This window comes from Cervus canadensis, chromosome 24 (genome assembly GCF_019320065.1).
Source record: "Cervus canadensis isolate Bull #8, Minnesota chromosome 24, ASM1932006v1, whole genome shotgun sequence".
In the NCBI taxonomy this organism is placed as follows: Eukaryota; Metazoa; Chordata; class Mammalia; order Artiodactyla; family Cervidae; genus Cervus; species Cervus canadensis.
The window spans coordinates 14,169,164-14,185,067 of record NC_057409.1 but is presented as its reverse complement, the minus strand read 5'-3'; the positions used below and the strand labels follow the sequence as shown (position 1 = coordinate 14,185,067).

The 15,904-nt window shown below is 44.8% G+C and overlaps 1 protein-coding gene across 2 annotated transcripts in view; it reads right to left on the bottom strand.

Annotated features, from left to right (window-relative positions):
* HDAC1 (histone deacetylase 1) overlaps positions 1 to 12,303 on the bottom strand; it is a 32,519-nt gene extending 20,216 nt beyond the window's left edge. Inside the window, exons 1-2 of one of the 2 annotated variants that reach the window (XM_043444997.1) lie at positions 12,139 to 12,303; positions 4,416 to 4,528 (exon numbers count right to left, since the gene is read on the bottom strand). In XM_043444997.1, the coding sequence (XP_043300932.1) occupies positions 4,416 to 4,528; positions 12,139 to 12,187 (162 nt within the window). In that variant the 5' untranslated portion in view covers positions 12,188 to 12,303. Of the gene's footprint in view, positions 1 to 4,415; positions 4,529 to 4,832; positions 4,971 to 12,138 lie in introns of those variants that run through there. The other variant, XM_043444998.1, reaches the window with a different exon arrangement.
* Positions 12,304 to 15,904: the final 3,601 nt, after the last annotated feature.

The following is a 15,904-nucleotide window of genomic DNA, read 5'->3' as shown; positions in this document are numbered from 1 at the left end:
GATGATTGGGTTGCAGGAATATGGATGTTCATTGCATTATTAAAATATTTAAGTAAAGTGAATGAATAAATGAAGTAAATTTTTTTTTTTTTAAATATTTATTGACTGTGCTGGCTCTTAGTTGTGGCATGTGGGATCTAATTCCCTGACTAGGGATCGAACCCAGGGCCCCTGCATTGGGAGTGTGGAGTCTTAGCCAGTGGACCACCAGGGAAGTCCCCGAAGTAAATTTTTTAAAAAAGATGGCCAAGCATGAATCTTCTTTGGAAGTTCATAAGCCAAGAATAACAATTAACCTGATTCTATGTATCTAAGGGCCAATTACAACAGAAACACAAGAATAACCAGACAATCAAAAAGAAAAATGGGCAGAAGGCCTGAATAGGAACTTCAGTAGGGAAACCTGTAAAAAGATCCTCAACCTCACTAGTAACAAGAGAAATATCATCTTGGCATTATCTGCATGCCAAATAGCAGTAAGGATGACTGTGTGCCTATATCCTCCGAGCACACCACCTGGGCGAAACTCAAGCATATGCGCACCAAGAGATATGCTCAAGAGTGTTCAGGACTTACCTGGTGGTCCAGTGGTTAGGAATCTGCCTGCCAATGTAGGGGACACAAGTTTGATCCCTGGTCCAGGAAGAGTCCATATGCTGCTGGGCAACAAAGCCCATGCACCACAATTGGTGAGCCCAGTAGAGCCTGAGAGCCGCAACTATTGAGCCCATACACCTAAAGCCCATGCTCCACTGCAAGAGAAGCCACTGCAATGAGAAGCTTATGCACCACAAAGAAGAGTGACCCTGCTTGCCGCAACTAGAGAAAGCCTGCACGCAGCAACTAATATCCAGTATAGCCAAAAATAATAAGTATTTTAAAAAGAATGTTCATAGCAGCAGTGTTTGTAATAGCTCAAAACTAGAAACAAACCAAATGCCCACCAATATCAATAAAATAGACAACTTGTGGTATAGTCTTTCGAAATACAGTGAAAATAAATATATTACACGTATCAACATGAATGACTGAGGAACATACTGAGCAAAAAAGGCAAGTCACATAATAAATACTGTATGGCTCCATTTATGTAACATTCAAACATGTAAAAGTAAAATATGTATCATTTAAGGATACATACTGGTAAAATTATAAAGAAAAGCAAGTAAATAATAAATCTTAAATTCAGGGCAAAGGTTAACTCTGGAGAAGAAGACAGAATCAGGGAAGGACAGACAGGAGTTCTAACAGTCATGGAAATATTCCTTTTCTTAAACAAGGTGCTATTAATAATAATGTGATTCTTTATACTTTACATATATTTTATAAAAATTCTTTCATATCTACTCAATATTTTATAAAAACATTTTAAAAAAGGAACAGAAGGCGATGAGATGAGTAAGAAGCCTGGGAATATACAAAATCAGCATCCAACGCAAGGAAGAGAGCAGGATTCTTAATTATGTAAATAGGAAGGTGCCTGGGCGAAAAGTGAGGATTTAGATTCTGGGAGAGATTAATTAGATGTGTAGAAAAAGAACCAAAGAGGGTGAAATCGTGTGGCTATTTGTCCTTTGGGAAAGGGCTAGGATCATAGCCCAGAGAAGGGAGAAGAAAGAAGAGATCAGTGCAGAGAAACACTGTTGAGAGAGGAGGACTAAAGATTCATATTCAATAAAGAGATAGCGCCAGGGACTTCCCTGGTCGTCCAGTGGTAAGACTGTGCTCCCAGTGCAGAGCGTACAGGTTGGATCCCTGGTTGGAGAACTAAGATCCTGCAAGCTATGCAGTATGGTCGAAAGATTTTTTAAAAAAATTTAAAAAAAATAAAATAAAATAAAAAAAAATAAAAAAATTTTTAAGGGAGAAAAAAAAAGAGAGAGAACCAGAAAAGGAAAAAGATCACATGAAAGAGAACATGGCTTAGAGATTTCATAAAGAGATGACACTGGGCTTCTGCTTTAGTTTACAGTATGAATACCACACAGATGAAGTAATCTCCAATAAGGTATTATTATCTCCTATGACAGCCACAGTTGGTTACTTCCCAAAGGGCTATTCTCTCCCTTCCCTCTCGTTAACAGATCTCAATACGGTTGGATATACGCAGCCACAAGGATCAAATTGCTGGTGAATGGTGTAAGTATGGCAAATGACCCAATGAGACTTAAAGGGAAATCTGTTAGGAAGTTGCTAGGAAGGGCTTTCTTCTTTAATAAAAATAGAGTGTAGGGTAGGCACAGTGGAGAGTGATTCAAATCAAGGTTGCTATAAAGATTAAGTAAATAACAGTAGCCCTGGCTTGCTACCTAGCAATCTTCAATAAATGTTAGTTAATTTCTCCTCTCACTTAAAGATATGATCTTTTTTTTTATTATCAATATCTCAGTATCACTCATGGAGGTTAATAAAGTCCCTGGGTTATAACAAGTACTCAACAAAAATCTGTTGAATGAAAAAAAGAAATAATGCTTAAATCAACTCTTGAAAATGAGAAAGACATGAGTAGGTGGAGTAAATAATCCTCCCCATCAGAATGGGGTGGAAAGAGGCAGATCTGATCTGGCTGAAATGAGGGACGAGTGGCAGGGAAGGAGGTACACTGAGGCCAGGTCAGCGTGGCTGAGATGTGCAACAGGCAGCCCCGCAAAGCCCTGGTGCTTACTATTCCACATTCACCCTCTCTTAATCTAAATGCTAGTCTGTTCCCTAGAGTCCCTGAAAACCTCTGCTATCTTTTATGTTTTTCATTCCCAGATGCCCTTCACACCTGAAAATGCTCTCTGGTCCCAAGTTCCATCTGCTCCTCTGTCTACCTTCCCTTCTTGCTTCCCCAGCTGCCTCCAGTGGCTCCAGAGACATGACACGGCCGCCTCAGACAGAAGATTCATCTCCTTTCAGTCTCTGGAATGGTGGGGAAGGATGCTGCTGCTGCTAGGTTACTTAAGCTGTCAGCACAGACTTCAACAACCCTTATACTCTAACCATAAGGCAACACAGGCCCCCAGCCCCTCCTTATTTTCTCATTTGGACTCTTGCAACAGCCTCCTAACTTAGCCTCCCTGATTCTAAAACGCATGCCTGTTCCTATTTCTCGTTTAAAATACTTCACTTGAGACTTCCCTAGTGATCCAGTGACTAAAAGTTCACATTCCCAATGTAGTGGGCCTGGGTTCAGTTCCCTGGGTTAGGGAAATAGATCCTGCATGCCACAAGTAAGATCCTGAATGCTGCAACTAAAGATCCAGCACACCACAATGAAGATGGAAGATGCTGTGTGCCACAGCTAAGACCAGGCACAGCCAAACAAATAAACAAAATGTTTTGAATAAATACTTTTTTTTCACAGCCTCCAGAAAATTCAAATTGGGAAACTTTGGACCAAATTTGGCCCACAGATATGTTCATGTGCTTTTGTTCCTACATGTTTCAAACAAACAAACTTGGGCCAACATTTTACACCTTGGAGAGTCTATGTAATAACCCAGAGTTCTGACTTCTCTTTAAAAACTGCTATGCGCCTGGTCACTCAGTCGTGTCTGACTCTTTGTGACCCTTTGGGCTACAGATCACCAGGCTCCTCTGCCCATGGGATTTTTCAGTCAAGAATACTGGAGTGGGTTGCCATTTTCCTCCTCCAGGGGATCTTTCCAACCCAGGGATGGAATCCACGTCTCCTGTATCTCCTGCATTGCAAGCAGATTCTTTACCCGCTGAGCCATCAGGGAAAATTGGAAGATGTGGCAAAAGACAGCAGCTGGAGCCGGGCCAAATGGCTAGAAAGTCCATACTCTCTAGTAACTAGAGTTCAACACAGTTCCAATCACTTAGTTTTTAGGGACTGGATTTTTTTACCCTGGCCCAGCAAAATATCTTAATATAGCACATCCAATTCTTGCTGACCTCTCCAGCTCTAGCTCCCCTCTCTCACACTTGTCAACTTCATACTGCAGCAATACCTGCACACTAAACTACTTATATTTCCCTAAACACATCATATTGTTCCTACCTTTCTGCCTGCCTTTTTGTGTATGTTCTTCCCTCAGCCTGGAATGCTAGTCCCCTCCTGGACTCCAGGCTAATTTCTATTTAATCTTTAAAACATTGCTTAGCTATCACTTCTAGGAAACATTCCAAGGCTCCCTTCCACGTTCCCCCTCAGTATCTCTGAATCTTACACATTTTTTTAATTGTTGCCCTTACACACTGTAGTACAATTTGTGTACATGTTGTTCACTAGCACTAGAGTGAGCACCTTAAAAAACAAAGAATCTCTATCATTTACAATGTCTGCCACGTAACAGTCACTCAACACATTTCATAAATGAGTAATTGAAAAAAAATGAGATAACGAATGATATATGGGGAACCAGAGCCGAAGAGGCTAGGGAGGGGTGAAGCTCCCAGTAACTCACATAGATTTCCATCTTCCGGTAGAGACCATAGTTAAGGAGTAAATTGTGAGTCATGCGGATTCGGTGAGGCTTCATTGGGTGGCCTTGTCCATAATAGTAATTTCCAACATCCCCTGAAGAAGAAAGAGTGACAGCTTCAGTGACACAGTCAGACACACACTCCCAGGAGAACCCACAGATCTTTACAACAAATTTCTAGGCAAATTCTGTCTGGTTCATTCTAGGCTCCAAGATTCTCTCCCACCTCAAGGAAGGGTAACTCCAAAAGGAAAAAAAAAAGCAGGGGACCATGGTGAGATGAGCACTTAAGGATGTCTGTCTAGCCCAGTTTTTTCCCTTGGAACCCAAAGGCACTGAACAGTGTAAGGGGGGTCAGTCCAAAGCTATTGGGGAACATCGGCCAGTGAGGTGACTCACCTCACTATCTCCAAGGAATTCACTCCCACAACAGAAAAAATAATCATCACTACTCAGAATTACTGTAAGTCACAGTTCACCTCTTGCACATCATAACACTTTATGGTGTCAAAGTACTTTCACAATCACTTTCTTACTGGATTCTCACAAAAACCCTGGAAAATAGTTAAGACAGGGAGTATTATTCCCATTTTATAGATTATAGACTAACCTCATCATCGTTTTAAATTATCTTATCCATTAATTTTTTTTTTTCTGTTTGGCTGTGCTGGTCTTCACTGCTGCTCAGGCTTTTCCCTAGTTGAAGAGAATGGGGGCTACTCTCTAGCTATGGTGCTCAGGCTTCTCACTGCAGTGCCTTCTGTTGTGAACCATGGGCTCTAGGGCATGCAGCATGTGGGCTCAGCAGTTGTGGTTCCCCGGCTCTACAGAGCACAGTCTCAATGATTGTGGCACATCGGCTTAAGTTGCTCCGAGGCTTGTGGGATCTTCCCAAATCAGGGACTGAACCCATGTCTCCTGTACTGGCAGGCAGATTCTTTACCACTGAGCCACCAGGTGGGTTGGTTATTTAGTCACTAAGTCGTGTCCGACTCTTGCGACCCCATGGACTGTAGCCTGCCAGGCTCCTCTGTCCATAGCATTCTGGCAAGGATTCTGGCAGAGCCCCCAGGGAAGCCGCATAAACTCACCATCTCCTGATTTATCCACAGCAATAACCTTCCGCCGGGCCCTCTGTTGTCAGTTCAAACTATCTGCCATACTAGTTATTTTCCTAATATACAGCTTTGATAACATCACTACCCTACTCAAAAATCCTTAATGGTTCCCCATTCTCTATAGGATAAAGAATAACGAGCAACTTCAATAGGACTTTCTTAATCTATTTTTCCAACTTCTTACCACCACCACCCTACCCCAACACACACACACCACATACACATACACACACACATTCTGTTCTAGACGTTAGCAAGCAAATTATGGCACTTGGGTTAAATACAACTGGCTGTTTGATTTTTCTAAATAAGATGTTATTGGAATACAACAATGCCCATAAGTTTTACTATCTATGACTACTTTTACATTATAATGGCAGAGTTGAGTAGCTAAATAGTTACTATAGAGACCCACTCATATGGCACATGCATGCTAAGTCACTTTGGTCACGTTTGACTCCTTTGTGATCCCATGGACTGTAGCCTGCCAGGCTCCTCTGTCCATGGGATTCTCCATGCAAGAACACTGGAGTGGGTTGCCAACTCTTTCTCCAGGGGATCCTCCCGTCCCAGGGATCGAACCCACATCTCTTATGTCTCCTGCACTGGCAGGTGGGTTCTTTACCACTAGTGCCACTTAGGAAGCCCTCCCAAGCACACAAACTCTAAAATATTTACTATCTGGCCCTTTACAGAAAGTCTGCCAATCTCTTGGAAGAAAAGTTTTATGACCAACCTAGACAGCATATTAAAAAGCAGAGACATTACTCTGCCAACAAAGGTCCATCTAGTCAAAGTTATGGTTTTTCCAGTAGTCACGTATGGACATGAGAGTTGGACTATAAAGAAAGCTGAGCGCCGAAGAATCGATGCTTTTGAACTGCAGTGTTGGAGAAGATTCTTGAGTCCCTTGGACTGCAAGGAGATCCAACCAGTCCATCCTAAAGGAAATCAGTCCTGAATATTCATTGGAAGGACTGATGCTGAAGCTGAAACTCCAATACTTTGGCCACCTGATGTGAAGAACTGACTCACTGGAAAAGATCCTGATGCTGAGAAAGACTGAAGGCAGGAGGAGAAGGGGACGACAGAGGATGAGATGGTTGGATGGCATCACCGACTCAACAGACACAAGTTTGAGCAAGCTCCGGGAGTTGGTGATGGACAGGGAAGCCTGGCATGCTACAGTGAAGTCCATGGGGTCATAATGAGTTGGATGTGACTGAACTGAACTGAGTTAACTGCCAGTCTCTGCTATGAACACACTAGATTACTGTCAGCTTCTTGAATGCATTCACCTTATACCAAAGTATCCTTTGTTCAGACTGTTCCTTTGACCTGGAAAGTCATTGCTTCTCTGAGCATCCTCCTCACACTACAAAGCTCAGCTAAAGCTCCAGGCATAGTCCTAATCAGAATAAATGGTCTTTTCCTCTGCATACAATTTATATATGGCACTTAATTTTGTATGTCAATTATTTACATATCTGTTTTATATCTACAAGACTGCTCTTTGAAGGCAAGGACAAATATGCCCTGTACATTACACAGGCTGAATAAAGATTCAAGGAAATGAACTGAGACTCAGAGAAGTTATGTGCCTGCTCAAAATCTCAGAGCTAACGAATGATCTGAGAGTCAACCCTTCTAACTCCAAATCCAGGATGTTAAAAATTGTTATCAGCAGGACTTCCCTGGTGATCCAGTGGTTAAGCCTCTGGGCTTCCAATGCAGGAGACAAGAATTTGATCCCTAGTTGGGGAACTGAGACATGCCCAAGTGGGGTGGTCAAAATTTTCAAAATTAAGAAAACAAAACAAAACAAAACTTTATCAGGTTTCCCAGGTACCTACTTCAGTTTGCAATTAACCTAAAGGGCTCCGTAGTCTACCTGGTAGAAAGTTCCTGGAAAAATATTTCAAAATCACGTGAATTGCACACCCAAAGTTCTCTCCTTGGAAGTTCACTAGAATAAGGCAGATCTTTCATTACCAGTGAAACAAAGGGTCCCAACCTCTTAATCAATGATTTAGTAGTGCCAGAAATAGGCTTCATTCCAGGGAGCAATGCACTGTGGGGAATGCCACCAACAGCATCCAAGCTGTACTTCAATTCTCTTTAGCACAGACATGGCCTGTGATAATAGGAAACTTCTAAACAGTTGGATATTTAGGATCTCATCCTTTTCTTTCTGTTTTTTAAAATATTTATTTGCCTGCACCAGGTCTTCTTAGTTTCGGCACCCAGGAGCCTAGATCTTTACTGCAGCACTGGATCTTCAGTTTCGGCATGTGGGATCTAGTTTCCCCACCAGGGATTGAACCCAGGCCCCTGCCTTGGGAGTGCAGAATCCCACTCACTGGACCACCAGGGAAGTCCCTCTCTCTTTTTAAATAAACCTTATTCTTTAAAACAATTTTAGGTTTACAGAAAAGTTGCAAAGAAGTACAGAGTTCTTAGATACTATACTATTTCCTCTATTAACATTTTACATTAGTGAAATAGAAAGTATCTGTTACAATTAATGAAGCAATATTGATAATTATTTATTAAAAGTCCATACTTTATTTAGATTTCCTTAGTGTTCACCTAATGAACACCTAGTGTTCATCCTCTTTTCATTTTAGCGAGGCCTGTGTTCTCAGACAGTCACAAGCTAGCACAGCATGTAGTGGCATTCAACAGTCCCATACAGACAGAATTTGAGATACAGTAGGAGGGAAGGCAGTCAGAGAAGTTTGTTCCCAGGGCTCCTCAGACAACCTTACCAGCCACGGGGGTGGGTAGAACAGGTTCTCAAGGCACTGGCTGAGACTTCCAGAAAGTGAAAGCGTCAGTGGCTCAGTTGTGTCCCACTCTTTTTCTTTTTTTTTTTTGTCCCACTCTTTTTGACCCCATGAACCACAGCCCGCCAGGTTCCTCTGTCCATGGAATTCTCCAAGCAGGAATACTGGAGTGGGTAGCCAGTCCCTTCTCCAGGGGATCTTCCTGACCCAAGGATGGAACCTGAGTCTCCTGCATGGCAGGCAGATTCTTTACCATCTAAGCCACCAGGTAAGTCCAAGTCTTCAAGATGCAGACCCAATTTGTGGGCTGTCAGGAGTCACAAGGTCATTGCTATGTTATATAAATTGGATTCCTGCTGACCCATGTCTCTGGTATAGGTCTTGATCCCTAGCAACTCCCCTGCCTATCAAGCCAGAATCCAGCCAAGGTTTAGACTTGGGGGACTGAGATAACTTATCTAGAAAGCTGAGTACCTGAGGGCGGGGCCCAAACATGCTATCCTGTCTTTAACAGTTTTTAATCAGGTTGCTGAGAGACTTAAAAAAAATAACCCTTGTAGATAAGAATTGGCCCTCCCCATCCACTAACCCTGGCTAAGGAAGGCCTACTGTCCTGTGTCATTTTATGTAAGGAACCTGAACATCCTTTTGATATCTGTGCTGGGGTCCTGGAACCAGTCCAGCTGTTTTAAACTTTTTAAAACTTTATTAAAAAGGACTTTCTGCACTGTTCTCATAGTTTCTCCATTTTGCAGGGGAGAGGCCTGAGGCTTGGAAAGGTAAAATGACTTGTCCAATAGTTCAAAGTTTTTGAGCAGCAGAGCCAAATTTCAGTCCCAAACTAGTGACCTCACTGAGAAACTCACAAGTAGTTTCTCAGAAAGGAAGAGATCACCCTTCTCTAGAGATGGAGGTCTTTCCACTTTTTCTCTTTTTAAACTGAGAATGTGGAGATCACAAAACTGTGCAAACTGATAAAGCTATGAAGTCACAGACTCCAGCTTCAAATGGGCCCTCACCACTGCCCAGCAATCCTTCAAATGTTTTTTTCCTGCTCCCTCTTTCATAACAGCTATCTCTCTTCAAGATTCCTACTCTAGGACTTCCCTGGTGGCCCAGTGGTTAAGAATCTGCCTTGCAATGCAGAGGATGTGGGTTCAGTCCCTGGTTGGGGAAGTAAGATCCTACATGCCCCAGGGCAAGGAAGTCCATGTACTATGAGGAGCAACAAAAGAGCCCATGTGCTGCAAGCAAGACCCTACACAGCCAAATAAATAAATTAAAAAAAAAAAAAAAAAGATTCCTACTCTACCCAACTGCCCTCCCCCACTCTCAGGAAAAGGAATATTTGCTTACTTCATCCTGAAAGCCCCCTCTCCTTTCCATCTTCTCTCCTTCAAACACGTTTTTTCTTGCCACTTACCCTCTCATCCCAAAGGAACTTCCTCTTAAAAGACAGGTGTCCCTACGTGTGCTCTGGTTTCCTTCTTACCCGATCTCTCCTCAGGGACCTCCATCATTATTAGCCCCTCTCTCCAGTATCTTCAACCTCTCCCTATTTTCCATAACAATTTGCACATACTAACTCTCAGCCACTACATCTCCTCTTTATCAACAACCCTCTCTCTGTCTCAACAAGCTTCCTTTTTGGGATTTCGCTGGTGGTCCAGTGGTTAAGACTCCGTGCTTCCACTGCAGGGGGCACAGGTTCAATCCCTGGTTTGGGAACAAAGACCCTACACACAGAGTGTTATGACCCAAAAAACAGTTCCCTTTTAAAAAAAAGTTCAATCTAATGCCTCCTCTTCACTCATCCCTTCAGTCTACAGCAATTTAACTTCAGTTCTAAATCCTGCACAGGAAACAGTTCTTGCCAACACTTGGCCACTCCCTCCCTCTTTTGGCTACTGTAACCCAACACTTTCTGGTTCACTTACATCTCAAGCCATTCCCTCTGTATCTTTATTCACTCTATGAACAGTGTTTTTTGAGAATCTCCTATGAGCTAGGCACTGTTTGAGGGGCTGAGTATACAAAGGTAGAACAAAACATGACCCTTTTCCCTAAGGAGTTCACTTTCTGTAAGAAGTATGAATAAGTAAATGGGCAATTCCAATACACAGTGACTAATGTACAAATGTACCCTACATACCCGGGAGTACAGAGCATGAAGAACACTAGACTTTTTGTCAGCCCACTTCCTTAGAATCCCACCCTGGACCCTCTTCTCTTTTTACCCTATACAACTTCTTATATGGGATACAAGGGTGACTGTATCCTCTTCTGTAACTAAAATTATCAGCTGAATATATGTATGCTGACAATCATCAAAAATTTCTATCTTCTCATTTGTCTTCTCAACTGCAGACCTGAATGGCCACTGCCTACTGGACACCTCTACTTGGGATATCCCCCAGACATCTCAACAAATGTTTCTTTAAAAAAACAAAACCCCCCAAAGAATCAATAAATAAAAATAAAAACACCCAATATTATCAACTGAAATAGCCTTCTACATTCAGCATGAAACTGCCCAAACCAGATAATTGGGATTCTTGCCTTTTTCCTTACTTCTCCATTCATGCATTTAACTTCTGTTCCAGAGTGATAGTTCTAAGGTACAATAAATCTGATGATGTCACTAACCTGCATAAGACTTCAATGATTCACCAGTGAATATAATCCAACTTTCTAAGGGTGGTGTGCCCAGCCTTTCATGATCTGGCCCCCATTTACTTCTCCAGCCTCATCACTTGCAACCTTTTTCTCACCCTTGCTCTACACCTTCTAACACTGTGCCATCAAATTTATGCCTCTACCATATTGTACATCCGGGCATTTTTCAAAGGTGCTCGCCTCTCTCTTACCTCTCAACTTGTTGTTATCTTTGTCCTTCCTGGGCCTAGTTAATAACTCCTGCTCTTCAGGTCCTAATTGAGATGGCACCTCCTTGCCTGACTTCTCAGTCTGGGCAGATACTTCTCTGTGCTCCCAGCAAACTCTGAGCTATCATTCCTCTCAACCTGATAGTGTAGAGCAATTTTTCTGTCATGGTCTATACGCTCCTCCAGACTGAGTGAGAGGAAGGTGGCAAGACCATCCCCTGGCCTCAGCCCCTAAACGATACCTACAGCAGAAGAAGCTGCTGCTCCACAGATTCCTGTCCAACGAAAAAGTTTGTTTTAACAAGTTGCATCCTTCTTCTTCCAATCCCAGGAGTCCCATTTCCCAGCAGCAACCGCAGGGCCCGCTGGGAGACAGGGGGAGGGGAGTTGGTGACCTCTAGGTGCTGAGCCCTGCAGGCCTCTCACCAGAAGAGATGAGGAAGGAAAGGGGCAGTGAGAGATCTTAGGATTCTCAGCAGAACATGTAACCCGGCAATCTTCACCAGATTCTGCCTCCTGCCTCGGACTCAGCCTCCCCTCTAGGAGACCGCCGCAAACTCCACATCAGACTTCAGAATTCCCCACCAAGGTGACCTCAGGCTTCCCCAGGCGACCCTCCTGACCTCGGAGCCCCCCCACCCCACCCCGCCTCCCCTCTAAGCCTCGACCCCCTTCCCCTCAGCCTTCTCCCTCAAGCTCCACCTCCTTTCCTCTTAGCCTCCTCTCTCAACCCCAACCTTTTCCAGCCTCTGCCCTCAGCCTCGACCTCCTCTCAGCCTCAGCCTCCTTCTCTCAGCCTCCTCCCTCAGCCTTTCCCAAACGCCTCAGCCTCCCCCCTCGGATCTCCTCGGCTCCCTCTCCCGGATCCCGCCCGGCTCGGGCCAGGCCCCGCCCCCGGCGCGAGGACTGTGCTCACCGTCGTAATAGTAACAGACTTTCCTCTTGGTGCCCTGAGTCTGCGCCATCTTGCTCGCCTCCCGTCCCTCCCGTCCCTCCCGTCAGTCGGTCCGTCCGCCCTCCCGCCGGTGGCTCCGCTCAGCGTCCGACCCAGCGGGGAGGGGGCGGGCCTCCAGCGCGCTCCGCCCATCCTCGCCCGGGCTCACCTATAGCCGCGCAGCCCGGGCACCACTCCAGCCAATCAACGGCGCTGGGACGGCCCGGAACTCGGCGGGGGGCAAGGGCAGCCCGGCGAGGCCTCCGAGGGCCCCCTGGGCCTGTACCAAGGTCCGCGACAGGGGGGGGTGGGGCTGCCCCGGGACCGTACCATTCGTCCCGGGGGAAGAAAGTGGGCCTGCTAACTTGGGTGTCCGATTCCGCTTTGGGAGATTGCTTGGAGATCAGAGGCCAACTTTGTCATTTGACAGAGGCCTACGATGGAAAGTGACTTGCTCAAGGTCACTCAGCTAAGTTTGGAGGAGGAGAAATAAATTGACAAACGACAGGAAACTGCTGTAGACGAAGGACTGTGCCATAGCTTTACCGACATTATCTCAGTCATCTCTGTTGTTCCTATTGGCGGCCTTGTATTGGGGCCTTATCCCCATTTTACAGACAAGGATAATGAAGTTGAGAACTTTGTGACTTCCTCAGAGTCACACAATAATTACGTTCGGTTTTCAACCACAGATTTTTTTAAAAGCTTACTCGACTCCGGAAGCACAGAACCCAGCCTTTCTTACTCCAAAGCCTGCCTCCCTGATGCAGTCACCCAGGAGGGCTAAGGAATGCCTTTAGAGGGGAGGAAACTGTCGCTTATACCAGAGTTTCTAAAGATACTGAAGCTATTAATATTTTGGATAATATCCAAATATGTTGTGGGGGACCATCCTGTGCACTGTAGGTTTTTTAGCAGCATCCTGGGCTTCCCTAGTGGTTCACACGATAAAGAATCTGCCTACAATGCTGGAGACACAGGTCCAGTCCCTGAGTGGAGAAGAGTCCCTGGAGAAAGGAATGGCTGCCCACTCCAGCATAAGGATACTGGAGAATTCCATGGACCGAGGAGCCTGGCGGGCTACAGTCCATGGGGTCCCAAAGAGTGGGACACAACTGAGTGACTAACATTTTCACTTTGGCCACTACTCTTAGATGCCAGTAGCACTGCCCCAGCCCCCTGCAGCTGTGACAACAAAAATTGTACTTATTCATGGCAAAATGTCTCCAGGGCAAGGAGGAGAGGATTGGAGGGAGTATAAAAGTGCCCCCAACCCTATCCTTGAGAACCACTGCACTAGATCAATCAGTTAATCATTATTGAAAGCTAAAGGCTGAAAAGCACTGTGGTGGACTATTTAAGAGGCAACTACAACAATATTAATATTTAGTGCGTGTTTACTGTGTGCCAAGTAAGTTACTCATGGTTCTACAGTCAATAAGATACATTTTTATGCCTCTTTACAGTAGAAGCTGCCTGCCAGTGCAGGAGACACAAATTCAATTCCTGGGTCGGGAAGATTCCCCTGAAGGAAATGGCAACACATTCCAGTATTCTTGCCTGGGAAGTCTCCTGGACAGAAGAGCAGGCTGGTGGAGGGGAGGGGCCGCAAAAGAGTCGGACATGACTTAGTCTAAAGACAGCCTGGTCACTTGTATTCCTCACATGGGAACTGCATTTGAGCTTTTAATTCTAAAAGTAACAGGAGATCTAAGTTTGGGCACTTTTTTTTTTTTCAGGCAAGGCTTTATTGGGGCCCCTAGGGCAGCAGCCGGCAGCATCAGGGAGCAAGAACAAACAACAGGCTTCCTTGCTTGCTTGCTAGCTTCCACCCCGCCCCCCCCGCCGCCGCCCCCCCCCGCCACCGTCCGGGGGTGGGGGGTGAAGCTTGTTCCTTATATGGGGTGAGGGTAGATGTGTGTCCAGGGGTCCGGTCGGAGGGTTGGCTTAGGTGCTTTGTCTAACCTTTAGGTGGTGGTGTTGGGCGCTTCTATTGTAGAAACAGCAAAGGACCAAGAAATAAACCCTATCGCCAGTTGTGTTGGTGCTTCCCAGCCAGGAAGCTTTCTGTGTCCCCATTTCCCGCTTAGTAAAATGGAGTGTAAGAAAACAAAGTTCATCAACTCTGTGGCTGCAGCCATGTCCAAAAAAGGAGGAGGGTGGGATCAGATGAGGTCATGGGTGTGGCAGCATTTTATAAAATGCAGAACAGGAATCACAAACTCAGATGCCTACAGAGGTCAGGAAGGTGGTATAAATGAGTGGATTTATATTATAGTTATATTGGTTTGAGTCAGGTACTTTGCTTATTTTTAAAATTGGATTCTTTTTTTACTTTCATAAAGAAATATGTCCTCCCATCTTTCTTCAAACACACTGCCATCTTCAGGCATCTTTAATTTTCACACTTTGTAATAGAAATACAGTGTGCAAAAATTTTCATTTGCCTCTTTATTATAAAAACCATAGCATAAGCATGATGATAAATAGCCACAAAAAAAAAAAATTAGCCACGAACACTTAGGTTCATAATCTGAGAGCAATAGGGTGTGAAAGGCAGAGCTCATGCCCCACCTAAAGGCGGTGGCCATTACTCAGCTCCATGAGGCCAGGTAAACCCAAAGGAGCCAAATCTTGCTGTTTTCTCAAGAGAAGACAGAAATCTGGAGTTTTATGCCAAACTGCCCCAGTTTTATAAACTGGCTGCTAACTCAGTCTATCTTCTTTTCTTTTTTTTGATTAATTTTTTTTATAATTTTTTTTTTTTTTTTTGGTTGTGTTGGGTCCTCACTGCTGGGCAGGTTTTTCTCTAATTTTGGCGAGCGGAGGCTACTGTCTTGGTGCTGTGCTTCGGCTTCTCATTGCAATGGCTTCTCTGGTTTCGGAGTATGGGCTCTAAGGCACAGAGCCTTCAGTTGCGGCTCCCAGGCTCTAGAGCACAGGTTCGGTAGTTATGGTGCACAGGCTTTGTTGCTCTGCACCATATAGAATCTCCCCAGATCAAGGATGGAACCCATGTCTCCTACACTGGCGGCAGCTTCTTTACCATGGAGCCACCAGAGAAGCCCTACTTAATTTAATTAAAGAACCTGCCTGACAATCCAGGAGACATAAGAGACTCAAGTTTGATCCCTGGGTCGGGAAGATACCCTGGAGAAGAAAATGGCAACCCACTCCAGTATCCTTGCCTGGAGAACCCCTGTAGATAGGCTACGGTCCACGAGTCGCAAGAGCTGGACACAAATGCAGGGGCTTAGCACCCAGCACACATTTACTTTTTGGCTGTGCCTTGGCATGCAAGATCTTAATTCCCGGAAGAGCAATCAAACCCATGCCCCCTGCAGTGGAAGCATGGAGTCTTCCACTGGACCATCAGGGAAGGCTCTCAGTCTGTTTTTAAGACAGCAGTAAGAGCCATCCTTTTAAAATGTGAGTCTCAAAATGGCTCCTGCAGAAGCCACAGGCCCAGGCCCCATAGGATCTACCCTCCTCCCTCAGGCAGCCTTTATGTCTCAGAGCTTGCCCTTTGTGTCTCAAGTTTCTGCCTCAGGCTGTTCCCTCTGCCTGAGTGCTCCTCCCCTATACCACTTACTCCTTCACCTCCTTCAAATCTTTGCTCAAAATTCACCTTCTCGATGAGACCTTCCTAGTCCACCCTCTTTAAAACTACAAATCTCCCCCAAATATGACATTCTTAATCCCTCTTTCCTTGTTCTATTTTCCCCTTACCACTATCATCTTGCAGCAT